This window comes from Podarcis raffonei, chromosome 3, assembly GCF_027172205.1.
Source record: "Podarcis raffonei isolate rPodRaf1 chromosome 3, rPodRaf1.pri, whole genome shotgun sequence".
Taxonomy (NCBI): Eukaryota; Metazoa; Chordata; class Lepidosauria; order Squamata; family Lacertidae; genus Podarcis; species Podarcis raffonei.
In genome coordinates, this window is record NC_070604.1 from 122,650,461 (window position 1) to 122,671,796 (window position 21,336).

Genomic DNA, 21,336 nt, shown 5'->3' on the forward strand with positions numbered 1-21,336 from the left:
CCTAGGCTCTGTGGTTTAACCCACAGCGCCACCCGCATCCCTTTTTCTCTGAATTGCAAAGTACCAAAAGCTGCCAATTTCCTTCATATGGGAATCGCATCACCCCTTGATTTTTCCTGAACCTTTTTCTCAGCATTTTCTCAGCTATTTGAGGTGAGGCTACCCGAACTGTACACCGTATTCCAAACACAGCAGCGCTATAGATTTGTACAGCAGAATTATTGGCAGAAAAGCAAATTAGCTAGCAAAAACAGTATCGGAGGTAATACTCTTATGGCGCTGAACTGAATGAAGATGTGGGGAAATAAATTCTTGTTTGTGGAAATGTTTTGAGTTTTTTTGGGAAAAACGCATGACATGAAATTTAAACAAACATAAGCTGGAGCTTAAATAGTTTGTTGCTAAGAGACTGGGGTTCAGGAACCCTATTGATGTGAGGTTTTCCTGCAGTCAGTTTGCAGGCTTACGTGCCGTCCTCTTCCATGATCAAATATCTCGTGGGAATTTCGTTCATCCTCCCAGTCTCTGCTCTCGGCAGGAACCGAATCTCTCTTCTCAAAGCCTTTGCTGAGCTTGCAAGTTGTTTGTTGCAAAGGGGAAAGTGGAGCAAGACTTTCGGAGCTGAGGTTGGCTTAGCTCCAGGGCTCTCCCCTTTTTGCTGCTTTCCTGTAATCACACTCAAGGAAGAGAAGTTGAATCTGTCGTTGCCTGGAGTGTGAACAGCAAGGCTGAGAAGGATCCAAACTGCTAGGAGGATGGGGGATGTGTGTGTGTGTCCCTCGCAGCACAACTCAGATGAAAACAACCAGTGTGGTGTAATGGCTGAAGTGCTGGTTTATGACCTGGGAGACCTGGGTTTGAAACCCCACTTGGCCATGATGCGCACTGGGTGTGACCTGGGGGCCTGCCTCACAGGGTTGTTGTGGGGTGAAATGGGGAGGAGGAGGAGGAGGAGGAGGAGGAGGAGGAGGAGGAGGAGACTCATGTTTGTAACCTTGAGCATCTCGGAGGAAAAGGTGGTGAATAAAGCTAACGAAATAAGTAAGTAAATAAAACAAAAAAAGTCATTCCCTTCTCAAGTACTCTTGCCAGATTGAATGTACCGTATTTTTCGCTCTATAAGGCACACTTTCCCCCCCTCCCAAAATTAGGGGGAAATGTGTGTGCGTCTTATGGAGTGAATGCAGGCTCCACAGCTTCAGCGATAGCAACACGAAGCCTCCAGAGCACAGTGGGAGCGCTCCCGCTGCGCTCCGGAGGCTTCACGTTGCTTTTGCTGAAGCCTGGAGAGCGAGAGGGGTCGGTGCAAACCGATCCCTCTTGCTCTCCTGGCTTCGCTTCGCTGGAGAGGCGCTGCACAGCTTTCCCTCTCTGCGCAGCGCCCTTCAGCGAAGAGGGAGAAGAAATGGAAGGGGCTCCGTTTCTCATGCCATTTCGCTGAAGGGGCACTGTGCAGAGAGGGAGAGATTTTTTTTCTCTTGTTCTCCCCTTCTAAAACAAGGTGCGTCCTACAGTCGGGTGCGTCCTATAGAGCGAAAAATACGGTATCTTCTTCTTTTCTTTGGCGATCCCTCGTAGCTGAGTAAGATTGTCTTCCATAAACATGGTTTTGACAGTGAGTCCGTAAGTGACTGTGGAGGCCAGTTCTGTATCCACACGTCCTTCCACAGTGAATCATAGAATCATAGAATCATAGAGTTGGAAGAGACCACAAGGGCCATCGAGTCCAACCCCCTGCCAAGCAGGAAACACCATCAGAGCACTCCTGACATATGGTTGTCAAGCCTCTGCTTAAAGACCTCCAAAGGAGGAGACTCCACCACACTCCTTGGCAGCAAATTCCACTGTCAAACAGCTCTTACTGTCAGGAAGTTCTTCCTAATGTTTAGGTGGAATCTTCTTTCTTGTAGTTTGGATCCATTGCTCCGTGTCCGCTTCTCTGGAGCAGCAGAAAACAACCTTTCTCCCTCCTCTATGTGACATCCTTTTATATATTTGAACATGGCTATCATATCACCCCTTAACCTCCTCTTCTCCAGGCTAAACATGCCCAGCTCCCTTAGCCGTTCCTCATAAGGCATCGTTTCCAGGCCTTTGACCATTTTGGTTGCCCTCCTCTGGACACGTTCCAGTTTGTCAGTGTCCTTAAACTGTGGTGCCCAGAACTGGACACAGTACTCCAGGTGAGGTCTGACCAGAGCAGAATACAGTGGCACTATTACTTCCCTTGATCTAGATGCTATACTCCTATTGATGCAGCCCAGAATTGCATTGGCTTTTTTAGCTGCCGCGTCACACTGTTGGCTCATGTCAAGTTTGTGGTCAACCAAGACTCCTAGATCCTTTTCACATGTACTGCTCTCAAGCCAGGTGTCACCCATCTTGTATTTGTGCCTCTCATTTTTTTTGCCCAAGTGCAATACTTTACATTTCTCCCTGTTAAAATTCATCTTGTTTGTTTTGGCCCAGTTCTCTAATCTGTCAAGGTCGTTTTGAAGTGTGATCCTGTCCTCTGGGGTGTTAGCCACCCCTCCCAGTGGGGACATCAGTTTCTGGGCAGGAGTTGATCCCGGTGTGGATTTGCCAAGCGTGCCTTCCTCTGAGCACGTTTCTCCCTTGCATCCTGGGAGACCAGGGTTCAAATGCCCACTTCCATGAAGCTTACCAGGTGAACTTAGGAAGGTGCTTCTTGATGACAACACAAAAGTGAGAGCATGTGGTGAAAGTGCCAGACCGGGCACACCTCTTATAGTCATTGCCACATGTATGTGGTGCATGTGTATGATTCATGGGAAAGATCTTCTGGACCACCACCTCGCTGACATGCGGATACAGGACATAACCTGACAATGGTTGTACTCCTTTATCTCTGGTCAGGGACAGAGTGTGGCGCTAAGGAGGGAGATGTTGGCGCGCCACTCCTTGGTGTGTGGAGTGCCGCAGGGCACAATCCTCTCCCCGATGCTTTTTAACATCTTTATGTGCCCCCTCGCCCAGATTGTCCAGACCTTTGGGCTGGGCCATCACCAATATGCTGACGACAATCAGCTCTATCTGCTGATGGACGGCCACCCTGACTCAGCCCCGGACACACTGACCAGATGCTTGGAAGCTGTGGCTGGATGGTTTCATGGGAGCTGACTGAAATTAAATATTTCGACGACAGAGGTCCTCTGGCTGGGTCAGGATGGTCTGGGGATGAGGGACCAACTCCTTTCTCTTGTGGGGGCCCAATTAGTGTCATTGCCTTCCGTTAAGAGTTTGGGTGTAATCCTTGACGCCTCCCTTTCCATGGAGGCGCAAGTTACAGCAACAGCCAAGGTGACATTTTTCCACCTTCGCCGCATCAAGCAGTTGGTCCCTTACCTTTCCCGCCCCGACCTGGCCACAGTGATCCATGCGACGGTCACCTCCAGGCTTGACTACTGTAATTCGCTCTATGCGGGGCTGCCCTTGAAGCTGTCCCAGAAACTCCAGTGGGTGCAGAATGCTGCAGCGAGGCTCCTCACAGGGTCCCTGCCATGGGAGCATATTCACCCAGTGCTTTTCCAGCTGCACTGGCTCCCGGTGGAGTACAGGGTCAGATTTAAGGTGCTGGTTTTGACCTTTAAAGCCCTTCACGGCCTAGGACCCTCGTACCTACGGGACCGCCTCTCCTGGTATGCCCCACGGAGAGCCTCAAGGTCCATAAATAGCAGCACCCTAGAGGTACCGGGCCCCAAGGAAGTCAGATTAGCCTCAACCAGAGCCAGGGCCTTTTCAGTGCTGGCTCCTGCCTGGTGGAACGCCGCTCTGTCTCATGAGACCAGGGCCCTGCAGGATCTGATTTCTTTCCGCAGGGCCTGTAAGATAGAGTTGTTCCGCCTGGCCTTTGGCTTGGAATCAACTTGATTCCTCCCCCTCTTTCCTTTTTCCTTTCTCCTTCTGTGATGGAACTCCTATTTGGGGACTTCCCTGGCTTTTTTCTGGCCCATGTAGGACCAGTCTGGATAGTTGGCCTTGGTGAAGACTTGATGTTTTCATCCCAAAAAAAGTTTTTTTATTTGAGTTCCTACTGAAATGAGGCTGCATTTTAATGTTCTATTGTTTTATTTTAATCTTGTTTTTAAGTTGTATTTCAGTCAATTGTTTTTATACCTGGTGTCAGCCACCCTGAGCCCGGTCTTGGCAGGGGAGGGCGGGGTATAAATAAAAATTATTATTATTATTATTATTATTATTATTATTATTATTACTGTACTTTGTTGTTGTTTAGTCGTTTAGTCGTGTCCGACTCTTCGTGACCCCATAGACCAGAGCACAACAGGATTTACTGTACTTAGAACCCTAGAACTGTAGAGTTGGGAGAGACGCCCAAGGTTCATCTAGTCCAAGCCCTGGCAATGAAGGAGTTGGCATTTCAAAAGCAGGGAATCTAGAGTCAGGAGCTGACACAGCCAGAAGAACTCATTCATCATAAGCTAAGGAGGAGGAGATGTAGACTTCAGAGGTGGCAGAAACTCCACTCCAGTTATCCCAAGAGGATTTACTGTACTTAGAACCCTAGAACTGTAGAGTTGGGAGGGACGCCCAAGGTTCATCTAGTCCAAGCCCTGGCAATGAAGGAGTTGGCATTTCAAAAGCAGGGAATCTAGAGTCAGGAGCTGACACAGCCAGAAGAACTCATTCATCATAAGCTAAGGAGGAGGAGATGTAGACTTCAGAGGTGGCAGAAACTCCACTCCAGTTATCCCAAGAGACCAGGCCAGCTTTCAGTGGTAATTACATCTTTTCCAAAGCCATTTATGAGTTCTTCATGAATTATTAGAATGATGCAATGCTGTTCACAACCCACTGATTGTGAAACAGCTACACTGCTGGCTGGGAAACATCCATCCATTTCGGAAATGACAGGAATGTTGGCCAGCGATTCTTCAGCATAACACTTCTCTGATCGGATGGGGCCAGAATCTGAAGCCCTGGACAGAGATAATGGAACACGTGCAGGTTGGTGGAGTCATAGAATGAGAGAACTGTAGAGATTGAAGGGGTCCAGAGGGTCATCTAGTCCAACCCTCTGCAATACAGGAATCTCAACTCAAGCATCCAAGACCCAACCTCTGCTGAGAAACCTACCATGACATTAGAACTCATGGACATTCATGAACGGTAGAAGAATCAGGACAGATTTTTTTTTAAGTCCTTCTTCACATAGCATGCAGTTAAACTATGGAACTCCCTGCCACAGGAGGCAGGGATGGAAAGCTTTGAAAAGAGGATTGGGCAAATTCATTGAGGAGGGGACCAGGCCCTGCTTCCATAGTTGGAGGTAGCAATGCTCCACAGGAGGGGAGAGGACTCCTCTGGTCAGATCCTGCGTGCATGGTCCCCACTGGGGCATCTGCTTGGACTAGCTGAGCCATTGGCCTGATCCAGTCGGCTCTCTTTATGATAAGGTACCAGTTGGGTTGGTACCTTATCATTAGTGATTTATCCACAGACAGTTCTTCCGGGTCATGTGGCTCTTATGATAAAGTACCAGTTGGGTTGGGCTGGCATATGTCTGCCAGGCGTTTCAATCTCTCTCGTGCTGCAGAATATGTGACTACTAGATCACATGTTCTGTGTGTTGATATTCCATTCTTTGGAAGTGTGGGAATGGAAGGAACTGTACGCCACTTCCGTCTTCTTTGTTCCTTGTTCTGCTGTTGTGCTCTCTCAGAGGAGAAGAGACACGCCATGACTGCTCTGTTCTTTATTTTGATCCTGTAAATAAATCACTAGGGACACGGGTGGCGCTGTGGGTTAAACCACAGAGCCCAGGGTTTGCCGATCAGAAGGTCAGCGGTTCGAATCCCCGCGACGGGGTGAGCTCCCGTTGCTCGGTCCCAGCTCCTGCCCACCTAGCAGTTCGAAAGCACATCAAAGTGCAAGTGGATAAATAGGTACCACTCCAGCGGGAAGGTAAACGGCGTTTCCGTGCGCTGCTCTGGTTCGCCGGAAGCGGCTTAGTCCTGCTGGCCACATGACCCGGAAGCTGTACGCCGGCTCCCTCGGCCAATAAAGCGAGATGAGCGCCGCAACCCCAGAGTCGGCCACAACTGGACCTAATGGTCAGGGGTCCCTTTACCTTTAAATAAATCACTAAACTCAGATGCTACATATACTCAGTCTCGGCTTCTGCTAAGCTCTGCTGCTTGCTTGAACATCCAGAGGGGTGAATGCTCTGCTCTGCTGTGCTATGTGTTCCAGATCGGTGCCAGGAGAAGGCCATCTGCCACCCAAAAGCACCAACAATGTCTTCACCTGCCTTCTGCCTTTAAGGATGGGACAGACTTTGGAGCGAGCTCCCACCCACCAGTTTACTCTTCTTATTCTGGAACTGTTAACTGCTGCAAAGGCCCCCAAGTCTCTGGTGTTGTGGCTGGCACAGTAGGCTGGCATGGTGCCCTCCTGCCCAAGCCAAAGCACAACACAGAAAAGCAGTTGGCATCTTCCGTGGAAACCATCCCTGCCTCCCAAAAGAGAGGTGCAAGCTTTACTCTTTGGAAATCAGAATTGTCTTTTGTTTTGTGCTGGGTTTGTTCAGGTCAGACTTTTCAACGTGGGATGTCAGCCCTTGCTAGTGGAAGCCTGTTGCCAGGAACTGCAGGAGAGGAGAGAGGCTTTTGTGCTCGAATCCTGCTTGCAACTTTTCCATAATGTGGTAACAGGATGCTGGACTAGGAGGGCTGCTGGCCTGATCCAGCAGGTGATTACGTTCTTACCTTGCAATTGCCAGCCTGAGCAAAAGCTAATAAATAGTAAGGATGCCTTGCCAACAAAGGTACGTATAGTTAAAGATGTGGTTTTCCCTGTAGTGATGTATGGAAGTGAGAGCTGGACCATAAAGAAGGCTGATCGCCAAAGAATTGATGCTTTTGAATTCTGGTGCTGGAGGAGACGCTTGAGAGTCCCATGGACTGCAAGAAGATCCAACCTCTCCATTCTGAAGGAAATCAGCCCTGAGTGCTCACTGGAAGGACAGATTGTGAAGCTGAGGCTTCAATACTTTGGCCACCTCATGAGAAGAGAAGACTCCCTGGAAAAGACCCTGATGCTGAGAAAGATGGAGGGCACAAGCAGAAGGGGACGACAGAGGACGAGATGGTGGGACAGTGTTCTCGAAGCTACCAGCATGAGTTTGACCAAACTGCGGGAGGCAGTAGAAGACAGGAGTCCACAACATTCCCACACTGGGAATTGAACCTGGAACCTTCTGCATGTGAAGCTGGCACTCTGCAAATGAGCCACAGCCATTTGCCATGTCTTTGAACTATCCGTCACTGGGGAGCAAGGATGGAAGAGCGCTCTTGCCTCCAGGTTTTGTTTGTGGACTTCTTAGCAGCTTCTGGTTAGCCGCATCAAGAATCAGGATGTGAGACGAGATGCTCCTTCGGTCTGATCCTGTGGGCACAAGGAGAAGGGGACGACGGAGGACGAGATGGTGGAACAGTGTTCTCGAAGCTACGAACATGAGTTTAACTAACTGCGGGAGGCAGTGGAAGACAGGAGTGCCTGGCGTGCTCTGGTCCAGGGGGTCACAAAGAGGCGGACACGACTAAACGACTAAACAACAACACTAAGGAGGCCCAAACAGTGAAGCCTAGCAGCTGAACAAAACAACCCAAAGCACCGTTACTTGGAAGAATGAGAAAGACCCACCAATTTCATGAGATGAGGGCTGCAGCCGCAGCCTGCCTTTTCAAAATAAACACGGTCCCTGGGGAAATTATTATTTTTTATTGCAGCCAATTAAAAACAGCCATTAGGATCTTCTTCCTGGGGAGAAGCATGCTCCATTAGCATTGTGTTAATAAAGCAGACTTCGTGTGGCTCACGTTTTTGCTGCCGCGTTCAGAGGCAAGAGTTGAAGTGTTTTGCGGCGAGGTGCAGGGCAAAGAACATTTTGGCCTGGAGAAAGCAGCGGCTTGAGTTTTCTGAAACTGAAATTTCTCACCAAAGCAAATGAGGCTGATTTGCAGAGGGCAATCTGAACATTTTGTGGTGCCTTAAGACCTGGCAAGCGGAAGCTGAAGCAGTTTCCATCAACTTGGATGCCTTGATAGGAGGATGAGACACATTCTGTTGATGGCTATTGATGTCTTCTTGCCAGGATGGCTGTGTTCTGCTTGCATAGCCGGAGGCAACAATTCTTCTGAATGCCAGTTACTGGAAACTGCAGGAAGACAGAGGACTCCTGTGCTCGGATCCTGCTTGTGGGTTTCCCATAATGAGCATCTAGTTGGCCACTTTGAGAACTGTGGGAATGTTCAGGGTGGCAGGAGAGGATATATTGTTTATTAATATATTCCCTAACTTGCGTTAGCAAGTTCCTTTACTTAGCAGAGTTACATTCCCCTTTTTACATGCACAGCAGATAGCTGGTTGCAGGCTCGTGTGAGCCTCTCATTAGTATACAATTCAGTCTGTCTCAGATTGAGTTGTATGTTCCTGGTAAGCCCCCCTGAATCCCTCTTAAAAGAATAAAGATGCACAATCTTATTTAAAGTCAATAAAAAGAAGTTTACTTACATCAGTTCACAGCTGGATCTCTGAAGGCAGACTTAGTTACAAATATGTACATGTGGATCTACCCCATATGGGGGAATAATCCCAGTGCTTCTGCTAGCTGAGAGCTAACAGAGCAGTCCTAGCTAAAAGCTGGTCCAACGAAGAAGGAAGTCAAAAAGAGAGAGGTGTGCTGCGTGACTCGTCCTTTAGTTACCTGGACAGGTAAGGCCACACCCACCTTCTATCACATGCAAAAGGAAGGATGCTCCAGCCCAGGAGGAACAGGAAGTTTCAACTGGTTGGACCAAACATCCCCTTTCATGTCCACTCTACGAAAACAAAGAATGCTGTATTTGACTGTTCCCAGTGGATTACATTCCAGAAGTGGACTATCTCGGCCACTGGCTTGATCCAGCAAGCTCTTCTTCTATTCTTAGTTTGATGTGAGGATTGGTCTCTTTTTCCCCAGGTTTCTACAAACTGGTTGAACGCTTTGGGTGCAAAGGAACAAGGGGAGGCAACAGCAAATGGCAGACATTCTTATTTTTGGCCATCCTGAGCCATGCCCTACAGGTCCCTCATTCTTAACAGAGTGGAGAGGGCCCTCCAAAAGTGGCCAGGTTGCAATCCATTCAATGGAGGGAAGTCTCAAGCATGGGTCTCCTTGCCTTTGATGTGGTGGACTGTACTAGAGTCATAGAATCGTAGGGCTGGAAGGGACCCAAGGGTCATCTAGTCCAACCCCCATCCCAGCAGGAATAAGCCCCTGAAATCCTCCCATCACAGGCTCGACTACTTATTGCTTTTCCAGAAGGAGGGAGAGGAGACTTAAATTGGCCTCCTGAATGAATGCGAGGCAGCTGCTTCTGTTCATCTGTTCATCCATCTGGGCTTTGGCGGCCTGCTGGTTGCCGGGCAACCCAGAATTGACTTTTGGGAGACTCTTTTTGGCATTTGAGCAAACCCAGAAGCCTGTCAAAACTTTCCCGACGGCCGCTCCACGGCATTTTAGTTTGGAAGGGGGAATCAGTCTGCTTGGTAAGAATGGAGCCTCCCTCTCCAAACGTGAAATTACGTTCCATAGCTTTTGCCATTTCACCACCGCCCAATGAGCAAAAGGTAAAGGTAAAGGGACCCCTGACCATTAGGTCCAGTCATGGCCGACTCTGGGGTTGCGGCACTCATCTCGCTTTACTGGCCGAGGGAACTGGCGTACAGCTTTCGGGTCATGGGGCCAGCATGACTAAGCCGCTTCTGGCGAACCAGAGCAGCGCACGGAAACACCGTTTACCTTCCCGCCGGAGTGGTACCTATTTATCTACTTGCACTTTGATGTGCTTTCAAACTGCTAGGTTGGCAGGAGCTGGGACCGAGCAACGGGAGCTCACCCAGTCACGGGGATTCGAACCATCGACCTTCTGATCGGCAAGCCCTAGGCTCTGTGGATTAACCCACAGCGCCACCCGCGTCCCTTAGCACCTTAGAGATGAACTAAGTCTGGACCATAAAGAAGGCTGATCGCCAAAGAATGGATGCTTTGGAATTCTGGTGCTGGAGGAGACTCTTGAGAGTCCCATGGACTGCAAGAAGGTCCAACCTCTCCATTCTGAAGGAAATCAGCCCTGAGTTCTCACTGGAAGGACAGATCCTGAAGCTGAGGCTCCAAGACTTCGGCCACCTCATGAGAAGAGAAGACTCTCTGGAAAAGACCCTGATGTTGGGAAAGATGGAGGGCACAAGCCGGCGTACAACTTCCGGGTCATGTGGCCAGCATGACTAAGCCACTTCTGGCGAACCAGAGCAGTGCACGGAAACACCGTTTACCTTCCTGCCAGAGCGGTACCTATTTATCTACTTGAACTTTGACGTGCTTTCGAACTGCTAGGTGGGCAGGAGCAGGGACTGAGCAATGGGAGCTCACCCCATTGCGGGGATTCGAACCGCCCACCTTCTGATCAGCAAGTCCTAGGCGCTGTGGTTTAACCCATAGCACCACCCGCTTCCCATCCAATGAGCAAAGGAACCCCTTAATGAAGCAGGACTCGCTGACCACATTTTGAAACAGGCTTTTATCTATTTTGTTTTGTCAATTTTGCTCCAGAGAATAAACCAGGTTTTCTGTAACTGTAATTCCATTTCAGCAAACTCCTTTCCTATTGCATGAACTCTGTGTGGTCTCAGATCATCTTAAACACTCTGACACCAAGAGCTTGAACATCAATCTACCAAAAGAGGCTTCAGAGAAACCTGGGGAACTTTTGGAGGCTGTTTGATATGTGGCAGGAATGGGGGGACGGGATTCTGTTTTCTTTGAGTAACTCAGTTGGGAACAGGAGGATAGCTAGCTTGGGGCAGCTGGGATGTGACCATGTCATTCTGCAAATGTTACCCTTTCTGGCCCAGCAGAAGGACCCCTTAGGGCGCTGGTGCCAATTAAGATGAGCATGCAAGATAAACGAAAATGTGAAAGGGATCAAACACATCGTTACAAAAGTCCAATTAAGATGGGGCTTTGGAACAAAGGCAACTTCGATGCTACAGGCTCAGCTCCGATAAATGATAAGGTCATGTGTCTTCCTTTCTGCTTTCATCTGGGTTGTAAGGGATTTTCTGCAAGCCTCACTCAAAGAAAATGACCTGTGGGCAGTTCAGACTTCCTGGTGGGGTTTTCCCAGCAAGAACCCAGCCGAAATTTTCTTAATTCTACATTAGTCAAACTTGTAACAAAAAAAAAATCAGGGGTGACTCACCCTGAGAACTGGAGGTAGTTTCAGTTTCTTATTTTTCCAGTCTTCCAGGGCTCCCCATTTTCACATCAGTCTGTGATTTTTTTAAGAAGTCCTCATCAAAATCCACCCATATTTGTGTGTGCATTTCACTTCGCAAATACTTTTTTGTGTGGAAGATATATGCCTTTTTGCAATGAGATTTCCCCTAACCTAATGCATTTTTGTGCATTGCTTTCACCAACACAAATATTTCCTGCTCATGTTCTCCCTAACATGCACTTTAGGGGGGACACCTGCTTTGCTCGAGGAAACTGTGTTGCAGATGAAAAAAAATTAAGGCCTTATATATATATATATAAAGGAGTACGACAAGGCTGTATTTTGTCTCCCTGCTTATTTAATTTATACGCAGAATACATCATGCGAAAGGCTGGGCTGGATGAATCCCAAGCTGGAATTAAGATTGCCGGAAGAAATATCAACAACCTCAGATATGCAGATGACACAACCTGGATGGCAGAAAGTGAGGAGGAATTAAAGAACCTTTTATTGAGGGTGAAAGAGGAGAGCGCAAAATATGGTCTGAGGCTCAACATCAAAAAAACGAAGATCATGGCCACTGGTCCCATCACCTCCTGGCAAATAGAAGGGGAAGAAATGGAGGCAGTGAGAGATTTTACTTTCTTGGGCTCCATGATCACTGCAGATGGTGACAGCAGCCACGAAATTAAAAGACGCCTGCTTCTTGGGAGAAGGGCAATGACAGGCCTAGACAGCATCTTGAGAAGTAGAGACGTCACCTTGCCAACAAAGGTCCGTATAGTTAAAGCCATGGTTTTCCCAGTAGTGATGTATGGAAGTGAGAGCTGGACCATAAAGAAGGCTGATCGCCGAAGAATTGATGCTTTTGAATTATGGTGCTGGAGAAGACTCTTGAGAGTCCCATGGACTGCAAGAAGATCAAACGCATCCATTCTTAATGAAATCAGCCCTGAGTGCTCACTGGAAGGACAGATCGTGAAGCTGAGGCTCCAATACTTTGGCCACCTCATGAGAAGAGAAGACTCCCTGGAGAAGACACTGATGCTGGGAAAGATGGAGGGCACAAGGAGAAGGGGGCGACAGAGGATGAGATGGTTGGATAGTGTTCTCGAAGCCACAAACATGAGTCTGACCAAACTGCGGGAGGTAGTGGAGGACAGAGGTGCCTGGCGTGCTCTGGTCCATGGGGTCACGAAGAGTCGGACACGACTAAACGACTAAACAACAACAACAACATATATAATAAATGTTCATGGATGTGCCAGGCAAACATGTACATAAATGTATGGGCCACATGTCTGAGGCAGCAAAGGAAAACAGCCCTGGAGCCATTTTGGCTCCCAAACTGACCAAATGTTTTCTCTGCAAGGTCAAAGGAAAAGCCTCCCCATTGTCTTGTCATTCACAAAACCGGTCTTAAGGGTATATCTGTGTATGAATAGGGTGAGCCTGTGACCTGGCTCAGGAACTAAGTATTTATCATTGCAAAAGACTGGACAGGCTCCCCAGGGTATCCAATCAAGTAAGCATTAACAGGTAACTTGCCAGATGGGAGATAAACAATGCACTCAGATTTCGGTTGTAGACCACCCTTTCTGTGATGTAGGTATGATGTGTCTGGGGGTGGTCTTGAGCTACACTCCAGGGTGGGCAATTTAAAATGTCTATATAAGGGCGGGCACACCTGGGTTCTGGGTCCTTCTCCTTTCCTGCATGTGAGGGGAGCACCCTGTTGCAACAGTTAATAAAGATTAGGCTTACTAGCTGCTTAGCTTCTCAATATTCTCTGATTGGCCTCTGTTCTTATCCCCAACCGATGGAGAACCAGTAAAGGGCTCTTGTGTCCCCCATAAGGGAATAAGGGCAGATTTTCATTTATTACACAGAAAATTCAGGAAAGCACAGATTTTCAAAGGGCAGCTGTTGAATTCTGGTTTGCACAGGTCAGTTCAGGGAGTGCAAATTTCTGCCCCCTCGTTGCCAGTTCCACACCACAGCAAGCAAAGTGGCAGTGGGGCAAGGAGCAACCCCCTCGCCTCCTTCAACATTGACACTTCTGCATACAGCTGGCTGGCTCTGAAGGTTGCAAGTGAAAAGGAGCTTTTTGCAGCAGAAGAGAATTTGGATCTGCTGCAAAGTGGCAGGAGGGGAGGGAGAGAGAGAGAGAGAGAAGAGGTGGAAGAAGGGAAAACCAGGGGGACCCGTCTCCTGCAACCTGAGTGTTTTTAAGAACTTGGCAAGCGGCTCTGTGAGGGAGGCCGTTATGTAAGGTTTGCAGCACCGGAGGTTTATGTAACGAGAGGAGGAAAATCAGCTTTGCAGACGCAAAACTTGGCAGAGAAACTTTGGGAGCAACAGCAGAGGAATTAGCCACCATCTCATGGTCAGGGATGGGAGTCAAAGCAGAGTGTGTGTGAAGGAATGTTGTTGTTTTTTTAAGAAGTTTCCTTTGGAGCATGCGCAGAGTGCCCATTACTCATCCCCTCCATGGAACCCCAACTGGCCCACACAGACGTGGCATGAAAAAGGGCAGAAGTACAATTCCCTAGAGGGACGCGGGTGGCGCTTTGGGTTAAACCACAGAGCCTAGGACTTGCCGATCAGAAGGTCGGCGGTTCGAATCCCCGCAACAGGGTGAGCTCCCGTTGCTCGGTCCCTGCTCCTGCCAACCTAGCAGTTTGAAAGCACAAAGTGCAAGTAGATAAATAGGTACCACTCTGGTGGGAAGGTAAACGGTGTTTCCATGTGCTGCTCTGGTTCACCAGAAGCGGCTTAGTCATGCTGGCCACATGACCCAGAAGCTGTACGCTGGCTCCCTCGGCCAATAAAGCGAGATGAGCGCCGCAACCCCAGAGTCGGTCACGACTGGACCTAATGGTCAGGGGTCCCTTTACCTTTACAATTCCCTAGCTATTCCAGATGGTAAGAAGGGCTTGCAGGATCAGGCCAGTGGCCTACCCAGTCCAGCATCCTGTTCTCGCAGTGGCCAACCAGATGCTCTAATGCAGCAGTTCTCAACCTGTGAGTCCCCAGATGTTGTTGGACTACAACTCCCATCATCCCTGAGCTCTGGCCTTGCTAGCTAGGGGTGATGGGAGTTGTAGTCCAACAACATCTGGGGACCCACAGGTTGAGAAAGGCTGCCCTAATGGGGAAACCCCTTAGGAAAGGCTGTCATGGATACTTTAGCAGAGATTCCTGCATTGCAGGGGGTTGGACTAGATGACCCTCAGGGTCCCTTCCTACTCTACAAATGATTCTGTGACCTGAGCACCAGAGCCCTCTTCCCTCCTGCAGTTTCCAGCAAATGAGATTCAGACGCGTTGCTGCCTCCGACGGTGGAGCCACAGCAAAGCCCTGCCCTCTAATCCTCCATAAAATTGTCCAATCCACATTTAAAACCATCCAAGTTGTTGGCCATCACTGCCTCCTGTGGCAGGGAGTTCCACAGGTTAACTACACGCTGCATGGGAAAGTCCTTTCTTTTCACTGCTCTGGATCTTCGAACATTTAGCTTCCTAAGATGCCCACGAGTGAGTGAGAGAGAGAGAGAGAGACAAAAGCTTTCCTCCCTCCTCTTTCTCCACGCAAGGCATCATTTTAGAAACCTCTTTTTTTGCAAACTTTTCTACCCAGCTGCTGTGGCTCTGTTGCCTCTTTAGAAACCAGCAGCTGGTTCAAATATTCAGTACATTTTCCTCTCCAGCTTTCAAAACCTGTAAAAAAGGGAGGTTTCAAAAATCTGTCTGACACATCATTTCTACATCCGAAGGATGCACACAGATATTTTCTCAGCCCACAGAACATCTGGGCAATCATCCTGCCTGAAAAGTGTTGCGTTGCTTCCTGATATTTCATACTTTCTCCCTTCCGCACATAAACCAAGGATGCAAGGATAGGACTGAACTTTCTGGGAAATGGGAATATTTTTGCAGGGACTCTTCTGAGCACATTACCTGCGATACACCTGCCAGGTGAATCATCATAGAATTGTAGGGTTGGAAGGGAACAGAATGGTCCTTTAGTTCAATTCAGGGGTGTCCTTACTTCTTCCTAGATGACTCTTTGGATCTCTTCCCATTCTATGATTCTCTGAAATTTGTGCCAAGGGCAAAGGCAGGCATCGTATAACTCGACATTGTTTTCAAAACTGTACACTCTACCCTTCCCACAACAAAGTGGATGGTGCAAGTCAAACGATCCATTCGAGTAAAGAAAATGCACTGATATTTGCACACACTATAAAATGGAAATTTAAAAAAATGGAGAATTGCAAAGAAGAAAACAACTCCCTAGAGATCTCTGTCTGTCTCACCTTCATCCCCACCAAGACACACCTAAGAACGTTTTTAAAGTCCCATTAAAATAAGGGTTGAGTGTTCTTCCCTGGCAAGATGATTCCAAAGTCTTGGTGCCACCACACCAAAGGCCCCATCCTGCTCCTGTTTGCCACCAGTCTCGCTTTGGATGGTAAGAGTCAGGCAACCATCTCACTTGACGGACAGGAGTGAGTGGTTCTTTCGCCATCCTAGTTCCAAATGGTTTAGGGTGTTCCAAACCAGCACTTTAAACCATGCCCAACATCCCTTCGTCCAGTGGTTCCCAAACATTTTGGAGCTGCCACCTGCTTGGTTCCATAAACTCATCCCCGGTGCCCTGTACCCTATAAAAAGCATTATTCAGAATAGCAGATTGCACAACCCACTAAGGGAGAGAACCGCATCATAAAATCCAAAACAGTAACAATTGCATGATGATGATCCTATCCAATCAGAACTATCTACTTTAATTAACTCCACAAAACAGATTAATTGGTCCAGGTTTTCAAAGTCAGAGAAGTCATTCACACCTCCAGCAACCCCCTGCCACCCCATTTCCTCTTAGCAAGCAAACACTCCTTGCTGCAGATTTTAAAAAGCCTCCTTCCTTACCTCATCAAATGGAGCTTCATCCTCGCAGTTCTCGATTACTCGGGTGTAGAAGGAAAGGCCTGCAGGAGCCAAGGAGAAAAACAGACATTTAGCTTTTGCAGAACAGCACAGAACCCAGAAGAAACGTGTTGATTGTAGCACTCATTTCGCTTTATTGGCCGAGGGAGCCGGTGTACAGCTTCCGGGTCATGTGGCCAGCATGACTAAGCCGCTTCTGGCGAACCAAAACAGCGCACGGAAACGCTGTTTACCTTCCTGCCAGAGTGGTACCTATTTATCTACTTGCACTTTGATGTGCTTTCGAACTGCTAGGTTGGCAGGAGCAGGGACCGAGCAACGGGAGCTCACCCCATCGCGGTGATTTGAACTGCTGACCAGCAAGTCATAGGCTCTGTGGTTTAACCCACAGTGTCACCCGCATCCCTTAGTGCCTTAGAGACCAACTAAGTCTGGACCATAAAGAAGGCTGATCACCGAAGAATGGATGCTTTTGAATTCTGGTGCTGGGGGAGACTCTTGAGAGTCCCATGGACTGCAAGAAGATCAAACCTCTCCATTCTGAAGGAAATCTGCCCTGAGTGCTCACTGGAAGGACAGATCCTGAAGCTGAGGCTCCAAGACTTTGGCCACCTCATGAAAAGAGAAGACTCCCTGGAAAAGACCCTGATGTTGAGAAAGATGGAGGGCACAAGGAGAAGGGGACGACAGAGGACGAGATGGTGGGACAGTGTTCTCAAAGCTACCAGCATGAGTTTGACCAAGCTGCGGGAGGCAGTGGAAGACAGGAGTGCCTGGCGTGCTCTGGTCCAGGGGGTCACAAAGAGTTGGACACAACTAAACAACTAAACAACAACAACAAGCCGAGCTGGTCTGACGCAATCGAAACAATTTAAAAATTGTCCAGTAGCACCTTAGAGACCCGCTAATTTGTTCGGGGTATAAGCTTTCGTGTGCATGCACACTTCTTCAGATACAGTGGTACCTCGGGTCCACTGTAATTCGTTCCGGAGGTCCGTTCTTAACCTGAAACTGTTCTTAACCTGAAGCACCACTTTAGCTAATGGGGCCTCCCGCTGCTGCTGCACCGACGCCACGTGATTTCTGGTCTCATCCTGAAGCAAAGTTCTTAACCCAAGGTACTATTTCTGGGTTAGCGGAGTCTGTAACCTGAAGCATCTGTAACCCGAGGTACCACTGTACACTGAAACAGAAGTCACTAGACCCTTATATATAGTGGGAGGGTGGGGTGGGGTTTTTCTCAGGAGGGTAGTAGAAGATGGATGATTAACTCAATGGGTGATTGACTCAGTGGGTATGGTAAATCTGTTGACGACTGTTAACAACTGCAATTAGTCCTACAGGAAAAAGCAAGGTATATTATGCAGATGACCAAAAATAACTTTAGCATGTGCAATGAGACAAGAATCCAATATCTCTATTCAGACCAGGTCTCTCCATAGTTTGTTTTATATATATAACAAAAATAAAGAAATATACAAGAAAGCATATCGCCAAGCTTATCCCCTGGAACATTGGTGCAGGTAAGCCCTTAAAAGAGCATTGTTACATATTTATAAATGTCCTCTCATTTTATTTTTATTAATGTATTAATCTGGTCTGATTGTGACTCATTTATGCAGATAACAAACAGAGAGTGAGGCAATTGTCAAAAGCCTGTGTGGTCTCTGGCATCCATAGAGATATATCTATTTCTAGCAAATAGGTGTATATACTGTATTTTGATCCATGGCTCATGGAATAATATCCTACCCAAATGCACGGAAACCTTTGCGGTTTAGCTTTAGCCTGTATCAGTCTCAGACTGAACATAACCTTTTCTGAAATTGCACTAGGCCAAATAGGTTGTGTCCCAGCGCAAAAGACCTGATATTGCTTTAGATGTATCAGCAACGGAATAACGTGATGTTTTTGAACGAGAGCAGTGTGCTCTTGTGGCGTTTGTTGTGATTTAAGTTGTCTGTTGTTGCTTTCATTTTCTGATAGATAGATAGATAGATAGATAGATAGATGATAGATAGATAGATAGATGATAGATAGATAGATAGATAGATAGATAGATAGATAGATAGATAGATTAAGTAGAATAGAAATAGTGTGAATCAATAAATCCCTGTACGGAAATCCCATAAAAACCTTTTTTGCATTACATCTCATCCTTGAACAATTTTATTCTGTGAAACGCCCTGAGACCTCCGGGTATAGCGCGGTATATAAATTCAATAAATAATAATTAATAATAATAATTTGATCAGACTCATTTGCTGTAAATACATCAAAGCCTGGGACCCCGAGAGATGGGTGAGTACCATCGAGGCAGCCGGCTGACGAATCAAACCCATCAGACACGCTAAGGAGAGAAGCTGTTAATCCTGGGCATGTATATAAATCAGCATTCGCTTTTTACTGCTCCGTTGCAGAGACTCCTCTTTGAATGCAACTTTTACGACATGGCAGGGGATGAGAAACGTTATTAAAATGTTAAGACCATCTACCGCCAAATCGAAATCAGCCCTCTTCTCAAAGCCAGTAAGCTTTGGTGGTTATTAAATGTGTCTGCCTCCAGCCGAAGAATCCTGTTTGCAGTTTCTGCTTTTAATATTGCTGTGAGCTGCCTCCGATTTGCATTGGGAATGGCGGAGACTTAGAAGGTTATTCCTGCCGGTGTGGGAATGTTCAGGGTGGCAGGAGAGGATATATTGTTTATTAATATCCTTCCTAACTTGTGCTAGCAAGTTCCTTTACTTAGCAGAGTTTTTTGTTGTTGTTGTTTAGTCGTTTAGTCGTGTCCGACTCTTCGTGACCCCATGGACCAGAGCACGCCAGGCACCTCTGTCCTCCACTACCTCCCGCAGTTTGGTCAAACTCATGCTGGTAACCTCGAAAACACAGAGTTTACATTCCCCTTTTTACATGCACAGCAGATAGCTGGTTGCAGGCTCGTGTGAGCCTCTCACTGTTATACAATTCAGTCTGTCTCAGATTGAATTGTACGATCCTGGTAAGTCCCCTTGAATCCCTCTTAAAAGAATGAAGAAGCCACAATCTTATTCAAAGTCAGTAAAAGAAGTTTACTTACATCAGTTCACGGTTGGATCCCTGAAGGCAGACTTAGTTACAAATATGTAAATGTGGATCTACCCCACATGGGGGAATAATCCCAGTGCCTCTGCTAGCTGAGAGTTAGCTGAGCAGTCCTACCTAAAAGCTGGTCCAACAAAGAAGGGAGTCAAAAAGAGGGAAGGGTGCTGCGCAACTCATCCTTTTGTTACCTGGTCAGGTAAGGTCACGCCCACCTTCTATCACAGGCAAAAGGAAGAATGCTCCCGCCAGGAGGAACAGGAAGTTTTGACTGGCTGGACCAAACATCCCCTTGCATGTCCACTCTAGGAAAACAAGGAATGTTGTATTTGACTGCTCTGTGTTTCACACCCCACAGTGTAGAGGAAGGTGACTAAAATGATCAAGGGTCTGGAAGCCAAGCCTTATGAGGAACGGTTGAAGGAGCTGGGGATGTTTAGCCCGGAAAAGAGGAGACTGAGACGAGACTGGAGAGCTATCTTCAAATATCTCAAGGGCTGTCACATGGAAGATGGAAGAAGATTGTTTTCTCCTGCTCTGGAGGGTAGGACTCGAACCCATGGCTTCAAGTTACAAGGAAGGAGCTTCTGACTAAACATACATAGAAACTTTCTGACAGCAAGAGCTGTTGGATAGTGGATCGGTCTCCCTCGGGAGGTTGTGGACTGTCCTTCCTTGGAGGTTTTTAAGCAGAGGTTGGATGACCACCCGTCATGTTTGATCTAGTTGAGAACCTGCACGGCAAGGGGTTGGACTGGATGACCTTTGGGGGTCCCTTCATGCTATGATTCTCTCATTCTGTGATTCTATGATTAATTGGAGTAAGTACCCCAACTGGCAGGCAATGAAAAATAGGGAGAAGCTGCATGCGCTCTCAGTGATAGGGGCCAGGATTCCAAATGGCCGCAGTAAATCCAAGAGCAGAAGTCATGGCAATGAAGATAAAGTATAAGAATAAGAATAAGAATAAGAATAAGAATTTATTATTTATACCCCGCCCATCTGGCTGGGTCTCCCCAGACACTCTGGGTGCCTTCCAACAAAGTATTAAAATACAATGGTCTGTTAAACATAAAAAGCTTCCCTGAACAGGGCTGCCTTCAGATGTCGTCTAAAAGTCTGGTAGTTGTTCTTCTCTTTGACATCTGCTGGGAGGGCATTCCACAGGGCGGGTGCCACCACCAAGAAGGCCCTCTGCCTGGTTCCCTGTAACTTGGCTTCTCGCAGCGAGGGAACCGCCAGAAGGCCCTCGGCGCTGGACCTCAGTGTCCGGGCAGAATGATGGGAGTGGAGATACTCCTTCAGGTATACTGGACCAAGGCTTTAAAGGTCAGCACCAACACTTTGAATTGTGCTCAGAAACAGACTTCCTGTCATTTAGCATTAGCAAGTACATCTTCAGCTCATCATAATTTCTCCAGATGCAGTTCTGGCACATTACAACTAGCCGGAGAAAAAATTCAAAAGCTGCTTAGCGCTGATATGATGAATTGCCCCTGGAAATCAGCTGATATCACTGGGATTTTCCGCCCGTGGACTATCTTGGCAGAGTGGGATCTCTGCCCTCGGTCCCCGCAGGATTAGACCAAAGGAGCAGCTCATTTCACATCCTGATTCTTGATGCGGCTAACCAGAAGCCGCTAAGAAGTCCAGAAACAAAACCTGGAGGCAAGAGCGCTCTTCCATCCTTGCTCCCCAGCGACGGATAGTTCAGAGACATGGAAAGTGGCCGTGGCTCAGTTGCAGAGTGCCAGCTTCACATGCAGAAGGTTCCTGGTTCAACTCCCAGTGTGGGAATGTTGTGGACGGTAGGAGAGGATATTGTTGTTGTTTAGTCGTTTAGTCGTGTCCGACTCTTCGTGACCCCCTGGACCAGAGCATGCCAGGCACTCCTGTCTTCCACTGCCTCCCGCAGTTTGGTCAAACTCATGCTGGTAGCTTCGAGAACACTGTCCCACCATCTCGTCCTCTGTCGTCACCTTCTCCTTGTGCCCTCCATCTTT

At 47.8% G+C, this 21,336-nt stretch overlaps 1 protein-coding gene across 1 annotated transcript in view; it reads right to left on the reverse strand.

The window, feature by feature from the left end:
• OTOF (otoferlin) overlaps positions 1-21,336 on the reverse strand; it is a 199,326-nt gene that overhangs the window by 161,747 nt on the left and 16,243 nt on the right. The window contains exon 2 of the mRNA XM_053383844.1: positions 16,235-16,293. Within this exon, the coding sequence (XP_053239819.1) occupies positions 16,235-16,293 (59 nt within the window). The remainder of the gene's footprint in view (positions 1-16,234; positions 16,294-21,336) is intronic.